The sequence below is a fragment of the Equus caballus genome, chromosome 3 (assembly GCF_041296265.1).
Source record: "Equus caballus isolate H_3958 breed thoroughbred chromosome 3, TB-T2T, whole genome shotgun sequence".
NCBI lineage: Eukaryota > Metazoa > Chordata > Mammalia > Perissodactyla > Equidae > Equus > Equus caballus.
Genome location: NC_091686.1, coordinates 124,044,993 through 124,072,951, shown reverse-complemented (window position 1 = coordinate 124,072,951; position 27,959 = coordinate 124,044,993). Strand labels below are relative to the sequence as shown.

Sequence of the window (27,959 nt, the reverse complement as noted above, 5' to 3'; positions counted from 1 at the left end):
CTCAACCAGGAACAGCAATATTTTACTGTTGTGCTACAGGGAAAGAAGAGGAATAGTAAGTAGTTCCTTTAAGTCAATCTCAAACAAGCTGGATAAAAAAGCTGTGCATTCTTATTGGAGATGTGGAACATAAAATTACTGAACAAGAAAAAATAAAATATTTTCAATCAGAACTGCTTTTATGAAGTGTCCCAAATATGCCTAGAGATAAGTTATTAAAATTAAATAAAACAGCTGTTAAAAATAGGACCAGAATATTTTGATGGAGAGCACCAAAAACATCTATGAAATCTTCTATTATGCTAAATTTTTTAAAAATAAAAATATCCTTTTTATTTTAGAACAGTTTTACAGAAAGGTTGGGACGATGGTATAGAGTCCCCATATGCCCCTCACCCAGTTTCCCATATTGCTAGCATCTGACATTGTTATGATACCTTTGTCACAACTAAGAAACCAACATCAACACATTATTATTAACTAAACTCCATAATTTACTTGGAATTGACCAACTTTTACCTAACGTCCTTTTTCTGCTCCAAGATCCCATCCAGGACAACACATTACATTCAGTTGTCATGTCTCCTTAGGCTCCTCTTGGCTGTGGCAGTTTCTCAGACTTTTTTATGACCTTAACAGTTTTGAGGAGTACTGGTCAGGCAGAATGTCCCTCAGTTGAGATTTGCTTGATGTTTTTCTCATGGTTAGACTGGGATTATTGGTTTTGGGAAGAAGACCACAGAGGTAAAGTGCCCTTCCCATCACATCGTATCAAAGGCACATGCTATCAACATGACCTATCACTGTTGATATTGACCTTGATCTGAGGTGGTGCTTGCTAGGTTCTCCATTGAAAAGTTATTTTTTTATTTGTCCTTTTCTATGCTGTATTCTTTGAAAGCAAGTTTCTAAGTGCAGCCCACACTTAAGGGGTGGGAAGTTATCACAGCAAGCATTTTTCTGTATGCAGTGAGAGAAGCAAACTGAAAGAGGGGTGGTGTTGTGAGAAAGCTTTCTATGTGGGGAGAATATTAATTGACCAAACAGAAAACCGAAGGTCCTGGCAAAAATGCCAGAGGAGGGGGAGGTGATGTCAGCTGCAGCGGTGGAGACTGCTGGCATGGACAGAAGACTGCAGCCTGAACTGGGTCTTGAAGGTCAGAAGAGGTTTGCAGCAGCAAAAGGTGGATTCAGACCAGCAAGAGGCAAAACAGGCCTGCAACTCAGGACTTGCAAATTCCCTACAGGTAATAGCTCACTAGGTTGTGAGGGAAAACCCTGTAGAATTTGGCCTGCGGCGTATCTCAAATTTAGTTAGCTAAGGAACCCTTTTCTACAGAACTCCTTTTAGCATCTCAAGGCGTGTAGTCGTCCAGAGCTGTTCCTTACTTGGAGCCTTTGACTTTTGGTCTTTCTCTGGAACATTACTTTCCCTCAGACCTTAGCAAGCCCAGCTCCTTCTCAATTTTGAAGCCACAGCTCAAATGTCACCTGCTCAGTGAAGCCCTCCTAGAACATCTAAGCCAAAGTAGCACCCCCACCCCCTTAACTCTTTATTCCTATTTTCCCTGTTTATTTTTCCCTTGGCACTTACTACAATGGAAATTTGTTATGTATTTACATGGTTATGGGCTATCTGTTACCCCTAGATTAAACAAACCAACTAACATATGGTGCCTCCATTCCAGATAGTTTCACAAGTCCAAAGAGGCGTGTCACTAGACTCTTCTGGTCCTTTCCCCTCCATACAGCCTGTATCTGCTTTACCGCCTGGATGTCTTCCTGTTTATTCTCTCTGCATCCTTTGCACTGCCCGTGTCCTGTCTCATCTTACCTGGGTTCTAACAACATTCTCCCAACCATGATTGAAGCAACTGTATCATTCACTCTGTCAACTACTGTTTATTGGCTACCCAATTTATTCCAGACATTCTTCTAGGAGCTGGGAAAACAAGTGGTGAACAGGGCAGGCAGAGTTCCTGCCCCCATGGGGCTTCCATTCTAGTGGAAAGAGGCAAAGAATAAATGAAACAAGACAGACATGGGTCCTGTTCTGAGGGGCGTACACTTTAGAGAGAAAAAAGAGAGAAGTATGCATCGTTACAAATTGTAATCATGCAAGACAATAACAGGGTGCTATAATTTTGAATGGGGAGGGTGAATCAAAGAGCACCTCTCTGAGCAGATGTCACCCAGGCTAGGAACAGGGTTACCACCAGGGTAAGCTTTCAAAAACACAAAACTCATCTTTTCACTCCTTGGCTTCAAATATTTCAGTAGTTTTCCATTATCCTGGGGATAGAGTTCATGCCCTTATGATTTGATCTTGATCGCCATTTGCAACTGCGTCTCTCACCACTGCCCCACAGACAAACACCAGCCAAACTGAGCTACTTGCAGCTTCTCCAACAGAGCATGCTATCTGGCCCTCTTTGGTGATCTGGCTCCCCTTTTCCTCCTTTTTTTAAAAATTGAGGTATAATTGACATTATATTATATTAGTTCCAGGTGTACAATGTAATGATTTGATATTTGCATATATTGCAAAATTATCGCAATAAATCCAGTTAACATCTGTCACCATACATAATCACAAATTTTTTTTCTTGTGATGAGAAATTTCAGGATCCACTCTTCTAGCTACTTATGTAATATAGCATTATTAACTATAGTCACCATACTGTACATTACATCCCAATGACATACTCATCTTATAACTAGAAATTTGCACCTTTTGACCGCCTTCACCCATTTTGCCCACACCCTGCCTCAGGCAACCATCAATCTGTTCTCTATATCCATGAGCTCAGTTTTGTTTTTCGTTTTTTTTAGATTCCGTATTGATTTATAAGTGAGATAATACAGTATTTATCCTCTTCTGACTTATTTCACTTAGCATAATGCCTTCAAGGTCCATCTATGTTGGCGCAAATGGCAAGATTTCATTCTTTTTATGGCTGAATAATATTCCATTATATATATGTATATATACACACACCACATTTTCTTTATTCATTTATCCATAGATGAGCATTTAAGTTGTTTCCATGTCTTGGCGATTGTAAATAATGCTGAAATGAACATGGTGGTTCATGCATATATCTTTTTGAATTAGTGTTTTCATTTTCTTTGGATAAATACCCAGAAGTGGAATTGCTGGGTCATATGGTAGTTCTACTTTTAATTTTTTGAGGATCCTCCATACTGTTTTCCATAGTGGCTTCACCAATTTACATTCCCACCAACAGTGCACAAGGGTTCCATTTTCTTGACATCCTCACCAACACGTGCTATTTCTTGTCTTTTTGATGATATCCATTCTAATGGGTAGGAGGTAATATCTCATTGTGGTTTTGATATGCATTACCTTGATGATGAGTGATGTTCACGTGCCTGTTAGCAATCTATATGTCTTCTTTGGAAATATGTCTATTCAGATCTGCCCATTTTTTAAATTGGATGTTTATTTTTTGTTACTGAGTTTTATGAATTCTTTATATATTTTTTGTACAGACACCTTAACAGATACACGATTTGCAAACATTTTCTCTCATTCAGTAGGTAGACTTTTCATTTTTTTGAAATCATGAGTTGCCTCTCATGATGCTCCAGATAGCATCCTCCAAGTCTCTTGGTCAAAATCAGATCACAACATTGTATAACTGGGGTTCTGGGTCTCTACTTCCAGCAGCGCCAGCACAAACAAAGTGCTTAACAAATGTGTGTTTGCTGAATGAGTGAGGCATAGGGGCACTGATAGCATATCAATAATCAAAACTTGAATACACATAATATATAAATTGCCATTTTTAACTTAATTCTGATTTCTGTATCCTGCTGCGTCCATCCATCCAATATTTCTTATGTACCACTACACTTAAAGAATGTGATATGAAGTCCTGAGAGGGATAGCAATACAAAATGAACTCAGACATTTCCCAGAGTTATCATCTAGTTTGGGAGACTCACACACATAAATAACACAACACAAGGGTCAAATGAACAATACTGAAAGAAAGCCACAGGAAAATCTCCATGGGAGCTCTGAGGGAAGGACAGAGTGCTTCAGTACCTGAGGAGTGAGCTGAGGGAAATCAGCCACGACAAATTTCCAGGAAAGGAGGAGACAGGAAACAGTCACAGAAGCACACACATCTTCTTTCCTAACTGTCCTTTGGGGTCCACCCCAGCAAGCCCTTTATAGAGGAGGGTATCAGCCTATGCCAAGCTTTCCATGGCTAATGCCTTTCCTCATGCTCTGCTGCACTGTGTACCAGCCAGGTCTGCAGACGTCTGCTCACGTACCTGGGTTCATGTTCACAAATGTACACAGGAAATGCAGCAGAGCTTCTGCACTGGCCTCTATGAGAAAAACAGCAATCAGACAAAGTGCTGTCCCTACAGCCTCGTGCACAAATTAGTGCTCACACATTTGTCTGTTGAGGTGAGCAATGAATGTACATGCATGTGAGTTACCAAACACCAAGGGTGATCAAAGTGACTACAGTGGGGATAAGACAACTAACAAGAGTCTAAAACTGGGAAGGAGCTGGGTTCCACTAGGTGACAGTCTGAACATGGACGAAGCCTGGGGGCAGCACCCAGCACACTGGGGGCATAGATGGAAGCATAGTTGTCACAGGCCCATGATAGCATCCAAGAGAGACATCACTCTAGCAAATGGATGCTGTCAAAGACCAAAACCAGACATTAATGCACAGGAGGAACTGTGCCTTTCTGAGGAAGAAGAAGAAAGAAAGAACTATTTGCAGATATCATGTTGCCAAGAGGGGTGGGACTCCCCATTAATCTCCTCAGGCAAGGAGTTGGCATCCACACTGACATCGAAAGGCAACATCTAAATGTTTCTGTGTGTGAAAGCAGGAGGGTCAGAATACTTAATTTGTTGGAGTCAATCATTATTTACATGACATCAGCTAGTCTCCCAACGCTGACCACTCAGTGAAAAGTTTAATCTCCTGGATCCACCCAATGTGCAGGGGGCTGGACCATGTCCATGAACCTCTTTAACACTCTAGAGCAGAACGCAGAGTGAGCACACAATGATGAGATCATACATCAGAAGGATTGTTGTAAAAGTTCCTCAAACTATGGAAATTAAAAGCAAATTGGGGCAACTTTATTCTCCTCTAGGTATAAATTTTTATGCTGCTAATGTGCACATCACAGTGTATGAAAACCACTTCCAAGTTTCTTGTGTAAATAAACCTACCAGTTTCTGCAGGACATGGAGAGCCACTGCAGGAAATGCTCTGTGCTCTGAACCCGTGTCCCTTCTCTCAGCCTCCCTCAATTGCTCTGGGCAGCCCAAGGCTCCCATTAGTGGCTGGAGAGAAAAAGTGCTAGTAATAAAAACTGGGCACAATCCTAGCATTTGTTTCATGGTGAACTTTGGTGTGTTTAAAAAAAATAAGAGAACTGATCTAGAAAAATTCAACGTTAACAGCCTTTATTTCACATTCAGCAAAAGGTAAGATGCAGAGATGATGTTTTAAGTCTAGAATTTTGCCTTTGTTAAAATGTCAGTAGTTGTAAATAAAAATGCCAAGTAGGGAATAGTTTTAACTGTGTGGGAAGGAAGCTGCACCCATGAGGGAGGTCATCCCATCGCCTTTCTACTCAGGCACTGTGAGTGTCTGGGTACCACTGTCAGTCCAGAAATCAGTAATCTTCAGTTTGACCGAAGTTTCCAAACTGAAGGTGAAACCCCAAGAAGGCAGCAGAGATACAGTAACAGAGATGGCAGCCCTGTCTTTCTCAATATGTCCTTGGAACCTCTGGAGTGACAACGAATGGGAGTGATAATCACAACAAGGGTCACAGCTGACCCCGAGGCATGCTGGCTTCCCTTTGTCTTGATCTCTATGTGACAGTAGCAGCAGCATCTTCCGAGTACCGCGGGAGGTGCTAGGCTGTGAGGAGTCAATGAACAAACTCCGCTCTACCAGAATGCCCCCCAAGGTCATGCCTGTGGTGTCACCCCTCTGTCCTCAGTACCTATGACCCTAGCACACAGGAGTGATCAACGAATATTAGCTGAATAAGTGAAATGAGAAAGAAATAATTTTCACAGTAATCTAACAAAAAAGGCATTATTTTTATCATTTCATGGATGAGAAAATTGAGCTCTCCAGAAATTAAATAACTTGCTAGAGTCATACAGCTAGTAATTGAGCTGGGATTTGAACTCAGGTCTGCCTAAAACGAGGGCTCTGTTGCCTCCAGAGTTCTGTCAGATATTTCCTGAAGTCACTTTTTTAAGAATACAGGGGAAAATAAAACAAGTAAAAATCATGGCAACACAATCACAGAAAGGACAATTAAGACAGAGAACTGAGGAAGGGCCCCATGGACACACTCCAGACGACAGTAGTCAGGCTGGGCTGGTGCTCCCCTCCTTGACCTGATCTGAAGCCCCAGGGGCGTGCCCTGACCTGCGTGGTGCTGGGGGCCCTGTGAGCAGCTCAGATGGCGTGCACCCAGTGACCTCTCCCGGAATGCTCCTCTGCCGTACATCCGTGTGCCTGTTCCTTTACCTCCTGAAAGCTTTCATTTGGTCACCTCCTTGATCAGCCCCTCTGACTCCCCTCATGAACATTGCCTTCTTTCCCCTGACTCTATAGTTTCCACAACCTTTCATCATCTTCCATATCAATGACTTATTTAGAATGTCTGTTGTCTGTCTCATGCCCTCTAGCCCCCAAGACTCCATGAGGGCAGAAGTTTTGACCCATTCAGCACAAGCACCTTGAACAGCCTGGCACACAGGAAGTGCTCAATAAACGTCTGTTGAGTAAATGAGTGAATGAATGAAGGGACTGGTAGGAAGTGGGGTTGGAGAAGGAGGCAAGGGTCAGACTATCAGGAGCCCTTGGTGCTAAGTAAAGAGTCCCTGGAGACTTTAAGAAGGGGCTACAGCATCAGGCCGGCATCTGAGGTTTCCTAGCTGCTGGACAGGACACTGGTGGACTGACTGGAGAGTGGAAACCTGGGAGTGGGAGGCAAAGAAGGCCAAGGCAAGTGGGATGAGAAGGGCAGTGAAGAGCAGAGGAGAGCAGGAGGCAGATCCCACAGGACTCAATGACCAGCTAGATACGGCAGGGTTCCCACCTAAGTGACCAGGGAAACTGAGAAAGATTTGGCATAAAATGGTGAAATCACTGTGACATAACATTTTTTGTTTGTGGGAGGCCTGAAGGAAAGCTGAATGAAGAGAGAGATTTGAGGACCAGGAGGATGTAAGTGGGGGCTGAAGCTGCTGGTGGCGGAGGAGCGTGTGCAGTGGGCTCAGAGGAGGGAGGAGGGGAACCCCCCACTGCACAGAGAGAGCAGCAAGAAAGAGGGAGCAAGGGAAGGGGAACAAGTCCCCCAGGGTGGCCGACCCAACAGAGAGGAGAGGGAGATGGGGACACGAGGAGCACCATGCAGGGCCAGGAGGAACGGCAGAAACAGTCTGGCGGCAGCAGCCCTGGCCCCATCAGCAGGTTGACCACGTGAGCAGAGTGGAGATGGCGGAGCAGAGCAAACAGGCCACCAGAGAGCACATGAGCCTCTGCCAAGGAAGGGAGCCTGGGCTCGAGTGGGGCCAAGGGCAGTGTGACTCCAGAGAAAAGGCTCCTCTCCTTGCCCACTCTTTGGCTTTGACAGTCCGTTTAGCTGCGAGTCAAGATTCTTTAGTAGGTCGCGATCAGTGCTTTAAAAGATGAAATTGAATAAAATAAAAAATAGCAGCATGCACTGCACACAGTGGTACCTGCTCTTAGTATACTCTAATTGCTGATCCCAATGAAAAAGAGATGCACGGAAAGTACTACAATGCTCCACTCTCACTGTGAAGTGACCCATGGAGAAAGAGGGGACTGCTCATTTTACTCTAAATAGAAATAGGAAAATATTAAATGCCAAATTAACATCATATAAAGATTTTAAAAATCTCATTTGGGTTTCAAATAGTGGTGTAGATTTAGCAATAATTAGCCGATTTATTAAATTATTGCTAATAAATATTTTCATAGATATTGAAATGATATTACGTGGGATGGATATTTATCAGCAAAGCAGAAGAATCACATGCTAACAAGGTAAACACCTTGATTAGAATTATTTCAAATTAGCTACTATAACACGCAGGTACGGATGAAAATAGAGCTTAAAAATTATATCAGGAAAGCAAGGCCTCTTTATTTGGTAGTAGAGTCTGAGCCCAAAGACAAAATTCCTAAGACTCTTTACTGAATAACAACTGAAGAATGGCTGGCGCATTGGAAGACAGAATAGAACATTTGCTGTTAAAACTACAAAGATAAGTGATAAATAGCCCTTACCTTTTTTTTAGTGCATTCAAAGGGATATTGGTTAAATTAAACTTAATCTTATGTAGTAGGTTTAAAATTTGTAACTTATTTGTAATTAAATTACAAATAATTATGAATAATTAAATTACAAATTAAAATTTGCAATTGATTTCTGTTGCTAGCAGGGGGAAAAACCCATATTCTTGCCACTTGTGGAAGACACTGGTTGTTTTGGATCATACAGCATTCTCTTCTCCTTTTTCTTTAGAAAATGGCCCTCAGATTTTCATTAAGGGCACCCCCATTAAGCCACCCAGCAGAACCCATCTTTTAGCCACAGAGACCAGTTCAAGGATGGCCTGTGGCTGTTCCAGACAGAGATGAAGGAGATGCTCCCTGAAGGCGTCTGTAGAAGACGCTTCGTCATACTTCCACGGAAGCTACATGGAGAGACACTGTTCATCCCTACTGGAGAGAAACGAAGCAGGTATCCCAAGACCTGCTGGGATGCTGAGGAAGAGAGGCTGAGAAACAAGGGACAGAAGCTGAGCCTGCCCATCTAACTTAGGCCGCCAGATCAAACCTGCCTGAAGCTAGCCCTTCCTTGGACTTCTAAGTCAGGGAAGCTGAGAAATATCCTAATCGTTTAGATCAGTTTGAGTTTGATCTTCTGTTATTTGCTGCCGAAAGTATTTGAACGAATACTTGGATCAGTGGCATTTTAATCACCTAGTTTAGACTCTTGGGGAAAAGCGCTCAGCGTAGGATGCACAGACCTCAAAGCCCGACCTTTCTCTCCTCTCAGTCACTCCCCCTCCACTCAGGCACAGTGGAGGAAATTCAAAAATTAAAAAAAACCCTCAAACACTTTTTCATGTTCACTTCTGATACTTTTCTTGTTTCTGCTCTGCTCTTCCATAAGTTCTATGTTGAAAGCCAGAGCTGGGCACGGACTTCTTTATTCCCAGCTGTATCCCCCTCTTCCTCCAAAGAAACCAAGGCCTCAGCCCCAGTGGGTGAGCAGTTTCAAAGCAGCAAGAGGTGCTGGGAATTAAATATATGTTAGATGCTGGGAATTAAATACATGTTAGATGGTGTTTGGAAACTATCCTGTGATACCAAGTATTTTGTTCAATTAAAGCTGCCGTTAGGGAGACTACTGCTTCTGGGAATGTGGCATAGACATATTCTCCTTGTTCCTCCCACTAGGTACATCTAAAAACCCTAGACATTATATATAAAACAAACATAAGGTGACTCTGAAGGTGGAGAGAATAAGGCAGACTGCCTAGGGACCACAGGACCCAAAGAATGACGTAAAAGTGAGGTCCCCGGGCTTCTTTTTGCCTCATATGTCCCAGACTGGGTTCTGGAGAAGACAGCAACCTAGAAATGCCAGCAGCCACTGACAAAAAAAGCACCAACAAATGTCTGCTCTCTCTAACCAAAGGACAGGAAAGGAACAGCCTAGCAAGACAGAAAACTTTAGACAATAACCGTATTACTCCAGTCAAATACCACAGAAAAAACTGTGGCTGAATTTAACAAGTTTAGCAAGAATTCCCCCACCCTTCATATCTTGCCAAGTGCTTCTTAGTAATTTTCCATCCACTGACCTCCCCTCCCATGGCTATTATTCTGGTTGCCCTTGCTGTGTTCGGAGTTGAGTTTAATCTCTCTCCCCTATTGCAATAGTCTTGAATAAACTCTTCCTTGCCTGTTTACCTTCTGTCTCATGCAATTTTTCTTTGACAAAATACAACATATCCAAAATTGGTAGGACACAGCTAGAACAGTGCTGAGAGAGAAATTTTATAGCATTAAAAATGCACACATTATGGGGCCAGCCCCATGGCCAAGTGGTTAAGCTCATGTGCTCCACTTCGGTGGCCCAGGGTTGCTGGTTCAAATCCTGGGAGGACACAGCACTGCTCGTCAGGCCATGCTGAGGTGGCATCCCACATGCCACAACTAGAAGGACTCACAACTAAAAACACAACTATGAACTGGGGGGATTTTGGGGAGGAAAAGTAGAAAAAAAAAAGAAGAAGATTGGCAACAGTTGTTAGCTCAGTTGCCAATCTTTAAAAAAAAACGCATACATGACAAAAAAGTAAAAGTTTCAAAGCAATAATCTAAGCTTACACCTCAAGAACCTAGAAAAAGAAAATAAACTCAAGTCAAACAAAAGAAAAGAAATAAAGAACAGAAATCAATAAAATTGGATACAGAGAAAAATCAATGAAACAAATAGCTGGTTCATTGAAAATATCAAAAACATTGACAAAACTCTAGCTAGAATGACAAAGAAAAAAGAAGACATAAATTACCAATATCAGGAATGAAATAGAAACATCACCTCAGACCTTGCAGTCATCAATAGGAAAAGGGAAAGTTATGGACAACTATATACACATAAATTTCACAACTCAGACAAAACGGACCAATTTCTTAAAAAGTACAAACAACCAAAATTCACCCAATATGAAACAGATAATATGAATAACCCTATAACTATTAAGGAAATTGAACTAATAATTTAAAAACTCTCCAAAATAAAATCTCCAGGTCCAAATGATTTTATTAGCAAGTTCTACCAAATATTTAAAGATTTGACATGAATTCCACACAATATCTTCCAGCAAATGCAAGAGAAAGGAACGTTTCCCATTTCATGAAACTGGTATTATCCTGATACCAAAGCCAGATAAAAACAGATCAATATCCTTCACGAATATACATACAAAAATCCTTTTAAAATATTAGCACATAGAATTCAGCATATATTTTTTAAAAGTATGATCCAGCAATTGCACCGCTAGGCACTTATTCCAGAGAAATGCAGACTTAAGTTCACACTAAGATCTATACATGAATGTTTACAGCAGCGTTATTTGTACTAGCCAAAAACTAGAAACAACCCAGATGTCCTTCGAAACTAAATTGCCACTCACACCTAAGAACTTCAGGTGGTGGTAAATTGCCCATGGGGAATTCAATCTCTTTTTTCAAAATACCACATATTTTAAATATATCCTTTTGAAAAAATAACAATTTTTCTCAAAATTATAAAAAAGTCTCCTTTAAATATATATTCACTGTTAAAAATATTCTTAAAAAGACTCCCTTCAGTAGAAGAATTCATTCATTGTGCTCATCAAAGTCCTACCATATGTTAGCTATTATGAAAAATGCTAGTTTCTCACACACACAACCTCCAAATAATAAATATTTATATAAATATAAACTACTGGAGGAATTTCCTTTACCTAATGAATACAAGTTGTAAGAATTAATGCTATTTATCTTTCCCTAAAATGTTTTCCCCCAATAATACATTAACTATATTTAGCACTTGATAATAAGATTTAAGTCCCTGATTTTATTCATTCCTTCAAGAACATTTAGTGACTACGTATCATACGATAGGCACTGTGCTCATTTCTGAGATGAAACGTTGGAAAGACTCAAGAAGCCTGCAGTAGAAGGGAGGCAAGTGCTGGAGCAAGGGAATAAGTTATGTGATCAGTTAAGTAGTGGGTGCTCTGGGAATGCACATCTATAATGAAGCTATCCAAGTTAAGATCACGTGAGAATAGACAAATAGGGCACAGAACTCAGAGCCTAGAAACAGACCCATGCATTTATCAAAACTCATATATGAGAGAGGCATTACAAATTATTTTGTTATTACAATAACAGTGGTTATAAGAAGCAGTTATCCAAAAATGGAAAAACAATTGGATCTCTACCTTACACCTATGTAAAAGCAAATTCCAGGGGGACTACAGAATCAATGTAAAAAGCAAAACTCTAAAACTATTAAGAGAATTAGAGAATTTTTATGATTTCCATGTAAGGAAAGATTCCTTCAACAAGACACAAAAAAGCACAAACTGTAAAGAACAGACTACAAATTTGACGATATTAAAATAGAAAACATCTGTAACTCAAAGACATAGACTACAACATGAAAAAAAAACTCAAATCAAAAATAGACTGGGAGAAGATATTTATATAAGTGAACAAAAGACTAGCATCCACAATATATAAAGAACTTTTACAAATTAACAAGAAAAATTGAAAATGGGCAAAGGAGATAAACAGGCAACACTGAAGAAACCCAAACAACCAATAAAGATGAAAATATACTTATCCTCATTAGTAATTAAAGAAATGCAAATTAAACCACAATAAGATACTAACCTACACTCATCAGACTGGCAAAAAGTAAGAAGTCTGGAAACACCAAAAGCGAGAGAATATGTAGAGCAATGAGATCTCCCAGCTGGTGCAGGCAAGAGTGTAAGCTGGTCCATCCCTTTGGAGAGTACTTTGTGACACCAAGAAAGCTGAACACCACTATGCCCTGTGGCCAGGCAATACTGGTGATATGCTAGAGACACCCTTGTACATGTTCAAGAATATTCAGCACAGCATTATTTTTTTCTTGGAGCATTGTTTCTAATAGTAAAAAACTGGAAAATATCTAGTATATTTATACAATGAAATACTATATCAAGATAAATGAACCAAAGTTGTTTCTGTCAACATGGATAAATCTTAAAAACATAATTTTGAATGAAAAGAGCAAGCTGTATAAAGATAAGTACAATATGACATCATTTATATAAAGTTTAAAAATACTTTTGAAAATCTATTATTTAAGGAAATATATAGTTAAGGCATTAAAATGGGATGATAAACACTAAATTTGAGATAGAAAGGGGAACCAACTTGAGAAGAACACACCTGGGGAAGGATAAACAGGGGCTTTAAATGTACCCAGGTAATGTTAAAGCTCTTCAGTGGATAATGGACACACAGATGTTCATATTAGGTTCCATACCTTTTTCACAGGAGAAGGGGCATGTATCTGAGGTTTGGGAGTGGGACGATGGGGTGGGAGTGTCAAACATGGCTTCCTGATGGACATGTCCCCTGAGTTAAACCAGAAGAACTAACAGGCAGTAACCGGACAAAGAAGGCTGGGCTGGAGGACAATATGTTTGGGGATCTAGGGGCAGAAAAAGTATTTAAACAGAAGTGATAAGAGAAATGGCTTGAAGGCAAGGGAAAGCATGAGGGGTCAAGGAATCATAAATTACATCACAGCATTAACTGTAATACAACAAAATCTTAATTTGGCTCCAACTCAGATACTAAAAAGCCAGTACAAACATGCTAACAAAATATTGGACATATAGTTAGAAAAATAAAGAAAGCTAAGGGGAAAAAAGACTCACAAAGGAACCAAAGCAAAAATCCAGCTAAATAATGCCTAGATTTTAACATTTCCAATCAACACAGTTTAAATTGTAACATTTTTAAAAAATTTAAAATACTAAGCTAGGAGAAGAACGAAGACTCAGGATACTAAAGAATTCATAAAAATACAATGTGAAAGGTAAGATATTTTGAATGACAAAATTTTGATAAATTCTGAGCCAGTATCATGAGCGGATTGCAGTGAAATGAGGACATTGACAAAAACTAGCCCTGTTAATGTAGAAACATTAGAAGGGACATCTAAAGCTACACTGGATAAAGAGGTATTATTAGATGATGAAGAAATGGTAAGAATGTGTCTCCTGGCAAGTGCAATATGAACAAAGGTCCTCAACATCTTACCAGGAGAAGGCGTTTGTGAAAAATATGATAGTTCTAAGAGGGAACATACAAAACAGGGATTGACAGGCAGGAACCCTAAAGTATCTGAGTCGGGAGAAGAGGAGAATTTAGACAAACAAAAGACCTCATGACCAATTCATGCCCAGGGTGAAGAGTGTGACAGTCCATCATGGAAAAGAAGCTTGGCCCACACTGTCAACACATTGTAATCTTGATGATGATCCCAAACCATATGACTTTGAGATATTCTAAGATGACTCAAGAGTGGATCACACATGGAGTTTTTCATTCAATAAACACTCGGTATCTACCATGTTCCAGGCACAGAGCCAGGCCTCAGGATATGTCAATAAAGCAAGAAGAAAAGGTCCCTGTTCTCATCAAATTTACAATCCAGTGAGGCAAACAGAAATAAACGGGCAGTTAAAACACAATGTAACAAGCATCATGATAGGAGAAGTACAGGGATATCTAGGAGGGACACTAGACTGAGGTTCTGATAAAGCAAATATTGATTAATGAACTATTCAAGTTAAGAGAACAAAAAGAATACAGGATTTTAGATGGATTAAAAAGTATTAGATGAGAGCTTCTACTTCCACTTGGGATATGAACAGTTGAAAAGAAAGTGCTCCCACCCTAACAATGAGGAAAAGACAGATAATCTATAAAATCATCACTTTTCTTGAGCCCAGCAGAGAGTTGAGTATCTGGCAGAGAACCGATCAGTGCATGCATGTGAGGAAACTACCAAAGGCTGGGGAAAAGTCATCCAAAGTGATCAGAAAACAGTGTATGACACTCACACAGGGCCAGGAAGAGTTCCCGCGCCCACCAGTCATTCTTAGAAAACTCCTAGTTCATAGAACATTAGGTACAGTACTCGGGAAGGTCTTTCCTCAGGAGTGGGGAATAATTAGTCTTAGATGAAGCACCTCTTTGGACCTGCCTAACACATCATAAAAACAAGACCAGAAAGGAACAAACTATTTCCAAGTAACTTAAGTTGCCCCAGGGCAAAGCTCAGGAATATCCACAGGAATGCAAAAAGTCCCATCACTCAGCAATGTAAAATCCACAATGTCTGCCATCCAAAAAAGGTTCCTAGGCATACAAAGAAGCAGGAAATGGACTCATAGTGAGAATAATCATCTACTGAAACTAATCTATAATGGACACAGATGTTGAAATTATAGACAAAGACATACAATGATTATAACTGTATCTAATATGTTGAAAAAAATTAAGTAGAGACATGGATGGCATAAAAAAGATCCAAATTGAATTTCTAGAAATGAAAACTATAAAGTTTAATATGAAAAATATACTCAGTGAGATTAAGAACAGATTCTACCTGACAAAAGAAAAGATTAATGAACTACCAGGACATAGTAATAAAAACTATCCAAATTGAAACAGGAAAAAAAATCGGAGGAAAAGAAGAAAAATGAGTTTCAGTGAGCTGTGGGAAAAATTCAAGTGACTTAATGTATATAATCATAAGTGGAGTCCCCAAAAGAGAGGAGAGAGAAGGAGGAACATAAAAAGTATGTGAACAAATTGCCAATAATTTTCCAAATTTGATTAAAACTACAAACCCACAGATCCAAGAAACTCAATGAACCCCAAACACAGAAACATAAAAAAATTATACCACGGTACATTATAATCAAATTTCTCAAAACTGGTTATTAAGAGAAAAAGCTAAAAACAGCCACAAAAAAAAAGACACATGTATAGAGAAACAAAGGCATTGATGATAATAGATTTTTTTAAATCAGAAACAATGTGAGAATAGAGAAAAGTAACATCTTCAAAGTACTGAAAAAAAATTTTCAACCAAGAATTTTATACCTCACAAAAGTAACTTTCAAAAACAAAAGTGAAATAAAACATTTTTGGACCTACAAAAGCTGAAGAATTCATCAACAGCAGACCTACACTATAAGACATATTCAAAGGTGTCCTTTAGGCAGAAAGGAAGTCATACCAAATAGAAACCTGGATGTACACAAGGAAATGAAGAACACGGGAAATGGTAACTACATGGATAAATATCCAAGAATTATTTTTTACTATTTACATCTATTTAGAAGATTATGGACTATTTCAGCAAAAATAAAATATATTGTGGAATTTATAACTTAAGTATAAAGTAAAATATATGACAATAATAGCATGAAGGCCAGGAGAAGAAAAATGTAACTACACTATTATAATGTTCTTATAGTATACATGGAATGATATAACATTACGTGAAGATAGACTGTGACAAATTAAAGATGTATATTGTAAACCATAAATTAACCATTAAAATAACAAAGAGTTATACCTAACATATCAAAAAAGATAAAAGAGAATCATTTAAAAACTCAGCCCAAAGGAAGGCAAAAAAGAGGAAAAGGGGAACAAAGAACAATTGAGATAAATAGAAAACAAATAGCAAGATAGTAAACAAATCTAATCCTCCGAATAATCACATAAAATGTAAATAAGACTGAGCATCTCAATCAAAAGGCAAATATTTTCAGAATGGATAAAAAACCAAGACCAATTATATACTTCCTACAGTAAATGTACTTTATATAGAGAGACAAATAGTTTAAAAGTAAAAGTACAGACAATACCATGGTAACACCAGTCAAAAGAAAACTGCAGTGGCTATTTTAACATTAATATTAAATTATATTTTCATTAATTTTATTATTTCTAAAATTATTCTATTAATTATTTTAAATTAATATTTTAATATTAGACAAAATAGATTTCAGAGAAAATAACATTACCAGGAATAATAAGGTCATTTCATAGACATAAAAGAGTAAATTCCTTAGGAGGACATAACAATCCTTAACATTTCTGCCCTTAAAGAAAGAGCTTCAAGTACAAGAAGCAAAAACTACAAGAAGATAGAAGAGATAGAACTGCAAGGAGAAAAACAAAATTCCACAATTGTGGTTGGAGACTTCAATACCCTTCTCTCAATAACTGATTGAACAATCAGACAGAATATCAGCAAGGATATAATAGACTTGGATAACCCTATCAACCAACTTGATCTAATTGGTAATTATAGAACATTCTACACTACAATAACAGAGTGCACATTTTTTTCCAGTGTACATGGAACAGTTACCAAGATAGACCATTTTCTGGGCCATAAAACAAGTCTGAATAAATTTAAAAGGATTCAAGTCATGCCAAGTATATCCTCTGACTTAAATTAGAAATCAGTAACAGAAAGAGATTTGGAAAATCTTGAAATATTTGGAAACCAAATAACAAACTTCCAAATAATCCATGGGTCAAAGAAGACAAAGAAGGGGTTACTAGAAAGTTTTCTGAACTGAGTGAAAATGAAAACACAACATATGAGAATTTATTGGATGCCAGAAAGCAGAACTCGGGGAGACCTTTATAGAAATGCCTAGATTAGGAAAGAAGAAAGGTTTCAAATCAATAAGCTCAGCTTCTACCTTAAGAAGCAAGAAAAAGAAGAGCAACTTAAACCCAAAGAAAGCAGAAGAAAGGAAATGATAAACATTAAAGCATAAATCAATGAAACTGAAAACAAAGACAATAGAGAAAATCAATGAAACCAAAACCTGATCACGGGGCAAAAAGTGAGAAGACACAAATTACCAATGTCAGGAATGATAGAGGCAACATCACTACAGAGTCCACAGATATTAAAAGAATAAGGTAATTTTATGAACAACTTTATGCTAATAAATCCAACAATATCTGTGAAATGAACAAATTCCTTGAAAGAACAAATGGTCAAGGCTCACTCAAGAAGACACAGAGTACCCGAATAGCACTATATCTATGAAATTGAATTTGTAAATAAATTCCTTCCCACAAAGAAACATCCAGGCCCAGATGGCTTCACTAGTGAATTCTATCAAACCGTCAAGGAGGAAATAAAAATAATTCTACGTAAATTCTTCCACAAATTTGAAGAGAAGGGAATAATTCCCAATTCATTATTTGAGGTTAGCATTACCTTGATAACAAGACCAGACAAAGACATTACAATAAAATAAAACTACTAACCAACATCCATCAGCAAAATAGATGCAAAGATTCTAAACAAAATTTTAGCAAATTTAATCCAACAATATATAAAATGGATAATATATCAAGAGCAAATGTGCTTCATTCCAGGAATGCAAGGTTGGTATAACATTTGAAAATCTATCAATGTAATTGATCATATTAACAAATTAAAAGAGAAAAACCGTATGATCATCTCAATAGATGCAAAAAATAACTTGACAAAACTCAATATCCAGATAAAAACTCTCAGCAAACTGTTATTTGAAGGGAACATTCTCAAGCTGGTTAGGGTACTTCTGCAAAATTTATAGCTAACAGCATTCTTACTGATGAAACTGAATGCTTTCCCCTAAGATCTGGAACAAGACAAGATGTCTGCTCTCACCACTTCTATTCAACATGGTACAGGAGGTTCTGGTCAGCGCAATCAGGCAAGAAGAAGAAATAAAAGGAACACATATTGGAAGGGAAGAAATAAAGCTTTCTTATTCACATATAACAAGATCATCTATATAGAAAATCAGATGGAATCTGCAAAAAAAGTTACTAGAACTAATGTTACAAGATGCAAAATCAAAATATAAAAATCATTTTTATGTCTATGTGCTAGCAATGAACAACTAGGAACTGAAACAATATAATTTATGATAATATCAAAAACACAAAATACTTGGAAATCTGACAAAATATTCAAAAAGACCTGTACTCTGAAAACTACAAAACCTTGCTGAGAGAAATTAAAGAAGACCCAAATAAATGAAGAGATCTACCCTTTTCAAGGGACTGAAGACCAAATATTGTCAATCTCCCTAAACTGAACTCTAGAGGCAATGTAATCCCAATGGAAAACTCAGTAGACTTTTTTTTTGTGGAAATTGACAAGCTGATTATAAAATTCACATGGAAAACGAAGGACCCAGAATAACCAAGTTATTTTTTTAAAAGAGCCATGTTGGGGGCCGGCCTGGTGGCATAGTGGTTGGCTTCATGCGCTCCACTTTGGTGGCCCGGGGTTTGTGGGTTCAGATCCTGGGGGTGGACCTACACACTGCTCATCAAGCCATGCTTGGGCAGCATCCCACATACAGAGTGGAGGAAGATTGGTATAGATGTTAGTTCAGTGACAATCTTCCTCAAGCAAAAAGAGGAAGGTTGGGGGGCTGGCCCCGTGGCCAAGTGGTTGGGTTCGCGCGCTCCGCTGCAGGCGGCCCAGTGTTTCGTTAGTTCGAATCCTGGGCGCGGACATGGCACTGCTCATCAAGCCACGCTGAGGCGGCGTCCCACATGCCACAACTAGAAGGACCCACAACGAAGAATACACAACTATGTACCGGAGGGCTTTGGGGAGAAAAAAGGAAAAAATAAAATCTTTAAAAAAAAAAAAAAAAAAAAAAAAGAGGAAGGTTGGCAACAGATGTCAGCTCAGGACCAATCTTCCTCATCAAAAAACCCAAAAAGAACTATGTTGGAGGAGATACAGACTATTGCTCACAATAGAATAAATAAGTCCTGGGGATGTAATGTACAGCATTGTGACTATAGTTAATAATACTGTACTGTATAGTTGAAAGTTGCTAAATAACTTGTACAGAATGCTAATATAACTATTGTTAACACATGTGCTTTTTAAACACTTCTCTACATGCTTTACAGAAGGGCAAACACATCCCTTCACTTAAAAAGCACTGTACTCTTTGTAGCAAGAGGGTACCACTGTTATAAACATCATTATTTCAAGCATTTATAAACGCTTCTCTAAATGCATTACAGAAGAGCTATCATATCCATTGCCTGATACTACACCCTTTTCAAAGTATCATGCACATACGTATACATGTCCATACAACTCGTTTTTATAAACATCATTAATACATGTGTTTTGAAACACTTCTCTAAATGCAGTATAGACAAGCTACCACATCCATTCCCTGAAAAAACACTCTTCTCAAAGTTGCTTGTATAGGACACTCATACAACCATCGTTAAGAAATGTTTTTAAACACTTCTCTAAATACATTACAGAATGGCAAGCACATCCCTTCACTTAAAATTTAAAAAGGCTGGGCCAGCCCTAGTGGCCAAGTAGTTAAGTTTGGCGTGCTCTGCTTCAGTCGCCCAGATTCAGTTCAGTTCCCAGGCACAGACCTACACCATTTGTGTCTCATTGGCCATGCTGTGGTGGTGACTCACATACAAAAAGAGGAAGATTAGCAACAGATGTTAGCTCAGGGCTAATCTTCCTCAGGAAAAAAAAAATCTTAAAGGAACACTGTTGGAGGAGTTACACATGTCAACTTAAAAACTTAATAGAAATAGACAATAATCAAAACATTGTATTACTGGTATGGTAGATACATAGATAAGTTGGACAGAATTGAGAGTTCGAAGTAAACCCTTACATTTATGGTGAATTAATTTTTGATAAAGGTACCGAGGCAATTAAATATGGGGGAAAGGATGGTCTTTTCAACAAATGGTGCTGGGACAAGTGACTATTCATTTACAAAAGGATGAATTTACACACTTGCTTCACACTATATACAAAAATCAATTCAAAACAGATCATAGACCTAAATGTAAAACAAGAAACTATAAAACTTCTATAAGACAACAGGACAAAATCTTTATGATCTTGGTTTAGGCAAAGATTTCTGAGATGCAACGCCAAAAGCATGATCCATATAAGAATACATTGATAAATCAGAATTCATTAAAATTGAAAACTTCTGCTTTTCAAATGATGGTGTCAAAAGAATGAAAAGATAAACCACAGACTGGCAGAAAATTTTTGCAAAGTATATATCTGAGAAAGGACTTGTATCTAGAATATATAAAGAACTCTTAAAACTCAGTGATAAGAAAATGAACAATCCAGGACTGGCCCGGTGGCACAGAGGTTAAGTTCACATGTTCCACTTCTTGGTAGCCCAGGGTTCACCGGTTCAGATCCCGGGTACGGACATGGCACTGCTTCGCAAAAGCCATGCTGTGGTAGGCGTCCCACATATAAAGTAGAGGAAGATGGGCATGGATGTTAGCTCAGGGCCAGTCTTCCTCAGCAAAAAGAGGAGGATTGGCAGTAGTTAGCTCAGGACTAATCTTCCTCAAAAAAAAAAAAAAGAAAGAAAATGAACAGTCCCTAAGAAATGTGCAGAAGATTTGACTAGATGCTTCACTGAACAATAAAAGTGGATGGCAAATAAGCACATGGAAAGATGCTCAACATCATTAGTTATTAGGGCAATGCAATTAAAACCACAATGAGATAGCACTACACACCTATTAGAATGGCTAAAATTAAAAAGACTGACCATAACAAGTACTGGTGGGGAGGCGAAGGAAGGGGAACTCTCATACACTGCTGGTGGGAATGGCAAATGGTATGATCACTTTGGAAAACAGTTTGCCAGTTTCTTAAAAAGTGAAACATATACCTACCAAATGACCAAGCCTTTCCACTCCTCAGTATTTACGCAAGAGAAGAGAAAGTATACGTCCCCATGAGGAGTGTGCATGAATGTGCACAGTAATAACCCAAACTTGATAATATCCCAGAACTGGAAACAACCCAAATATTGATCAACAAATGAATTTATAAACAAATTGTGTACACAGATTCAGTGGAATACTACTCAGGAATAAAAATGAATGATCTGTTGAAACAGAAGAACGTGGATGAATCTCAAAATAATAATGCTGAGTGAAAGAATCAGATGAAAAAGAGCCCTTATTTTGTGATTCCATTTATATAAATTTCCAGAAAATGTAAACTAATTTATAGTGACAAAAAGCAAGTCAGTGGTTGCCTGAGGACATGGGGGAAGGTTGGGGTGGGGAAGGGAGAGATTACAAAGGGGTAAAAGAATGCTTTTGGGGGTGATGGATATGTTCACTACCTTGATTATGGTGATGGTTTCATGATCATATACACATGTCAAAATCTATCAAATTGCTTCTGATATATGAAGTTTATTGTGTGTCAATTATACCTCAATAAAGCTGTTAAAAAATGAAGTTGAAGTTCCCATTCTTGGTAAGATATCGTAAGCACACTCCACTGAATGCAGCTGTAAAAACTGGACAGAATGTATAGGGCAGCAATTTGAAGCTTTTGATAAATAGCAGCAGGTAGACTGGAGAAGCAGACCAGAATTTGAAGTACTACCCAACAGGCAGTAAGTTTATCATTTCTTCCTCTTGATCCTCCGGACATGGGGCAATGGCATGAAGTGTGTGGCAGAACAGGATTACTAAGGCCTGGGATTTCTGGCTAGAAGACAAAAAAAAAAAAACAGAGTGCCAAAGAACAAGAAATTACCTAGGGAGACCACAAAGAGTGAGGAGCTTGGGAAAACAATACTGTAGAGTTGTTTATAGACCACCGAGCTCAGCTTCAAGTTGCGCATGTTTAGATATCATCCTAAATGGTACACCAAAGACTTTGAGAACTGAACTAACAGAGAGACCACAACTCGATTTCAGATTGACCAGTGGGTAGCCATCATTTGGAACATGTGAATAGCACAGCAAAGACTTTGAAAACCGAACATACATTGGAACCACAGCTCATGGAAGGCAGGTCACAATTTGCAGCCTGAACCTAACCAGGATGACTGCTTACTAAAAAAAAAAAAAATCAATATTTTAATGGGATTTCTAAACAAGACACAGACTCTCGAAACACAATATTCAAAATGTCCAGGATACAACACAAAATTACTGGACACATGAAGAAGCAGGACAATCTCAAATCACTTGGGGGAAAAAAATCAAAAGACACCAAGGACAAGATGATATAGATGTTGGAATTATCTGATAAAGACTTTAAAACAGCTATTATAAAAATGCCCTAATATACTTATTTTATATATATATATATTACTGAGACAGGAGTTGAAACAATTGAATAAACTATTCTCTCACAGTTCTTAAATAAAACCATAACCAATTAATGTTTCATTAAAATGTCAAAGTATGGGAAAGAAGCAGGTGAATCAAAAGACAAAAACATTTTACATTTTCCTACTATCAGAAATAACCATGAAACAGAACACAAAGGTTGGTGATGAAGAGCTTCAGTAATCAAGTGATAGCAATAACTTTCTCTTGGAAGGGTGTGTGTGTGTGAGAAACTAGCTTTCTAGAAATGTTGTAAAACAGTTACAATCTGATTTTTAAAAATATTAATCAAGTGTATACTGTATGCTTTAAACCAAAAAAAAATGTAATTCAAGCACTAGCCATTTTATGTAACCTACATAGTATCTGGTTAAATTGCACAGCTGAATTCAAGTTTTACATGTGAAATAAATGAAAGCAGGAAAGTTCCACAAGAAAACAAAGGTAAGTATTTAAATAATCTTGGAGCTGAGGAAAGCCTTTCTGAAATGACACTTCAGTACAGACATTGCTCACGGCAATGTCAAAAGCTGAAAGCATTTTGGAAGGCAATCTAATAACAGCTATTAAAAGTAAAAATGTAATATCCATTGGCCCAGTAATTCTACATCTGACAATCTATCCTGCAAAAATACAAGTACCAATACACCAGGACATACGTGCATGATGCTTATTGCAGCTTTGCTCTTAGAGGGAAAGAATTGGACATGAAGTACATGCACCAGCAGAGGAACATCCAGAGAAAGAGAAGAACACAGATTAATGAAATTGAAATGGGACTCTGTCAAATAACCTGCATGGATTCCACGAGCTGTTGCTGAGAGAGAAAAGCAAGAAGCAGAAAAATAAAACTCTAATTCTGAAAAATAAACAATGACAAAGTCATTACATGTCTGTGTAGATACGTATGGGTCTGTATAAGATCTTATTATAAGCCTGGAGGAACACATGAATGTATACACACTTGGCTGCTTACATGGGCTCCTGCAGATTGAGGGTGGGGGGCTGAGATATGAGTGTGGCGACGGAGTGTCTACAATAAAAACAACACATATGATCTAATCCTATTAATGTAAGAGTGTGTGCGTGCATAAAAAGATAAACCAGGTGATGGTCACCAAAATGTTAATGATGATTATCACAGAGCTCTGGAGTTTCAGGTGACTTTTACTTTGTTATTTATATTTTTATCTATTGAGTGAATTCTTTAGAATTATCATATATTATACGTATAATAAAAAAGCCATTTTAAGTATAGCAAACAAAATCTATATTTAAAATATTAATCTGTAAATATATCTTAAAATATTAAAAGATGAGAAAAATAATTCAACATCTTACAAACGGTTAATCTTTATTATAAAGGGCTTTTCCATACCTATAGGAAAAAAATATACATCCCTCAGAGAAATGGGCAAATGACATGAACAGACAATTCACAGAAGAATAATCGTTTTATGAAGTCAACCTCACTTAATTTTTAGAGGAATGGAAATTTAAAAAACAAGTCAGGAAATAGTAACCAAAATGAGAACTCCTTGTATTAGTAAGGATGTAGTGGATCAAGCATTTTACATATTGTTTGATGGGAATATAAAATAATTTTTTTCTGGAGGACAATTTAGCAATGTAAAGCATTAAAAATACACACGTACTTTGACTCAAAAATTCCACCTCTAGGAATTTATGCTATGAAAATCATCAGAAAAACATACCAAAAATATACATGTGTTTATGGTATCTCTGTATAAAACAATTAAATCTGAAAACACTCTAAATGACCATCAATAGGAACAGTCATTAAGTGGACTATAATGCAGCTATTAAAATAATGATGTAGACTCCAGTTAAAGGCGGTGGCTGAATGTACACCTTATGTTCACATCTCCTCTTTCCAAAAGTTCAACTGAATTGACAGAAAAATAAATAAACCTAGAACATCACTGAAAACCTGGGAGGAGTGCTACCTGCACACCAGAGACATTAGAAATTTCTGGAAGAGAATAAAGCACAGCAAGAGATTAATCTAGAAATTTAATAGAAAATGGGAACTTATAAGTTCATACAGAGAAAAGCAAGGACCCCCATAAAAAGTGAGTTTTTGCAGTATAATTCCTAAATAACTCCTCCATGAAAAGCAGCATCACCTAAAAGAAAGGGTGCAGTGGGCAGAGTAGGTTGAGAAAAGAACTGAAGGGCAGTGTAACAGCAGCACCTGCTTTCAGAGGAGATATTATTAACAGAAGTACTAGTATTACTCAGCCGGATAAAGACCACAGAAGAGCTCTCTAAAGTGGGATGTCCAAAATAAGACCTTCCCAGAGTGGGTGTGAGGCTGGAGAGAGCCAGAGACTCAAGAGCTTAGAGTCCTCGGGTAGATCCTGTGCCAAAAGGCCATAGCTCCTGTACACCCCTGTGCAAGCCCACCCAGTCTCAGCCCCTCTTTCTCCTCCTAACACAGTCACCCCCCTTCTTCCTAGGTGCACTAGGTATACCATATCAGCACAGGCCCAGATGAAGGCCTGGCAGAACGCAGTCCAGAGCATTAACAGAGGGGACTCACGGGATAGACAGACATATTATGAAGGGAAGGGAAAGATGATTTATATTTTTTTGTTCTATAAACTTTCACATTACTTGAATTTCTTTACCATGAACATATATTCATATGTATATGTATTATATAGTAAATATTTAAATACTTCAAATATTTGAATCTAAAAATAGATTCAGATCAATATGTATTGATGTATGACATCAAGACATCTTAAATTAAAAAGTGTAACATAAAACAATGTGGTTTTATTTTTGTAGAAAAATAGTATTTTATAAATACACGTGCTTAGCAAAAAGTCTGATGTTAACCAAATTAATGTTAACCAAGATGTTAACCACAGTTAATTCTGCATGGTGGAATAACTGGTGACTTTTATTAGTTTTTTTTACATTTCTTGTCTGTACTTGAGGAACTGTTCTGTAACGAGAAATTAGTAATGAGTCGCCTTTAACTCAAAAATATAAAGCCATTTTAAAAGTCAATTGCTTTACGTGTCATTAAAGCTGCATCGCAAACTCAAGGGCGTTTACGGCTTTTTTCTTGAGCAACAACCAAAAATGGAGGTGGCCATCAGAGCATCAGATATTTCAACATATTTCTGGAAATCAGAAGCTACCTGTCCATTACAAACCCGAAAACAAAGACAGGGGAGTGGGAATGGGGTGTTCCTTTTGCCCTTAACAGCGGCGTGCATGACTCTCTGGATGGGAAAAAGCCCTCATTAACTCAGCACTTCATGAGGGTAGGGACCACGTGTCTTGTTTCCCTACTGTGTTCCCCAAACATAGTAGGCGCTAAAAAAACATTAGCTGAATGAAGAAAAAGACAAAAACACAATCCATCACTATGGTGTCCCCTCTTAGAAACAGACAGTTCGCAGGGAAACACACATCTAGGCAATTCTATTCCAAGGCACGGAAATTGGCTTTTAACAGGAGAGCTAACTTACGGGACGCTTGGCTGATAGTCTTCCGGTCACAGTTCCAGTCTGATTCCACGTAGAAGAAATGGAGCCCTTAATCAGTTAAAAAGAATCAGTTTAAGCTCTGACAATGCTATATGAAGTCAAGAATGTGCTGGGCTCTTCAGTGTCTTTACCTACAACACACAACCCTCACTGCTCTCCTCCAGATGTCCATGAGCTACTGGCGCTAAACTCCCAGTCCCCAAATGTCCCTGCATGTTAGGAAACTCCTGATGTGTGATCAGGGTGGGTAAAGGAGAATCTCGCCCAACCCATGCAGAAACTGCAATAGGACATGTTGGTCTTTATGTCACTTAAAAATCCTGTGCATGGGGAGAAGGGGGTTGATAGGCCATGGTGGGGCTCAGCATGGACTCAAGGTGGGGTTGTGCATCCCAGACAGGGGCTGTCACTTGCTGTGTGGCCTCAGACAAGTCACATAACATCTCTGACTGCAGGCTCCTCATGTGTGAACTAAAACATCTGTCTCAAATGACTGCAGAAAAGAGATGCAATAATAGATGTGAAAGCATATGGTCAGCCACAGAGCTTCCACATAGATATGAAGTTTTAAGGTATAATGTCAATTTATGCTATAAAGAGACCCGAATAATAACAAAATCATGGTTCATAGCCTCAAGAATATCAGATTATTTCATCATTGACTAAAATTTAAAGAAATTCTACATGTACCTGAACTCATGTGTAAACCATATTCCTAATCACAATATCTTTTTTGGGTTCAATTACCTTTTTCATGCAAGCTAGTAATCCATCCACAAAGGTTGACTTGATCTTGTGAACCTAGATTACAAAGACAAAAATAATCATTTTCTTTAAGTATTTAAATAGGAAAAAGCACCAAAGTACTATTTCATAAAGTGCTGGGCATGTGCCACTGATGTCACTTCAGATGACTTCAGGAGGCCCTGAAATGGCCTTATGCGGTACCTAGAATTAAGTAACAATGATCCATAGATAAAGATATGACCCTACTCCTCTTTAAGTAAATTTTTTATTCTGGAATAATTCTTTTTTACAGAAAAGTTGCAAAGATAAATGGAGAGTTCCCAATTACCCATGATCCAGTGTCTTCTCTGGTGTTCCTTTTAGTTCTCTTTCAATCCTTTCATTACTTCAAGGAGAAAGGGTCATTTGCTACCATTACGCTCTCTAACAGCTGCCAAGCCCTGACAAAGACAGCAAGCCATTGGGTCAGTAAGTAATAGACCAATGGTGTCAGCAGTGACAAGAGGTATAAATGTAGTTCACCACCAACAGAGAACAAAGGTCAGGTATGTGAACAGAGAAAACATGAGGAGCTAGAAGAGGAAGGTGGGCATGTCAATAAATCAGTAAACGTTAACGTGAGATGATAAAACACTGCTACGGAGTAATTTCGCCAGGCCTAGAAATGGGGAAACAGAGGAGGTTCCTGTGAGAGGCTTCTAAACTCAGTACTGATGCAGGTCTAACTCACAGTGAAGTCTCACGATAATGACACACCAAATATTTCCTTCCAAATTTTCATTAG

At 38.3% G+C, this 27,959-nt stretch overlaps 1 protein-coding gene across 10 annotated transcripts in view; it reads right to left on the bottom strand.

The window, feature by feature from the left end:
* POLN (DNA polymerase nu) overlaps window positions 1–27,959 on the bottom strand; it is a 174,943-nt gene that overhangs the window by 79,282 nt on the left and 67,702 nt on the right. For all 10 annotated transcript variants that reach the window (XR_011437649.1, XR_011437648.1, XR_011437650.1 and 7 more), the window contains 2 exons: window positions 27,176–27,229; window positions 26,411–26,476 (listed from right to left, as the gene is read on the bottom strand). Coding sequence is in view for 7 of the 10 variants with exons in the window: in XM_001489088.7 (XP_001489138.5) it covers window positions 26,411–26,476; window positions 27,176–27,229 (120 nt within the window). In the remaining 3 variants the exon portion in view is untranslated. The remainder of the gene's footprint in view (window positions 1–26,410; window positions 26,477–27,175; window positions 27,230–27,959) is intronic.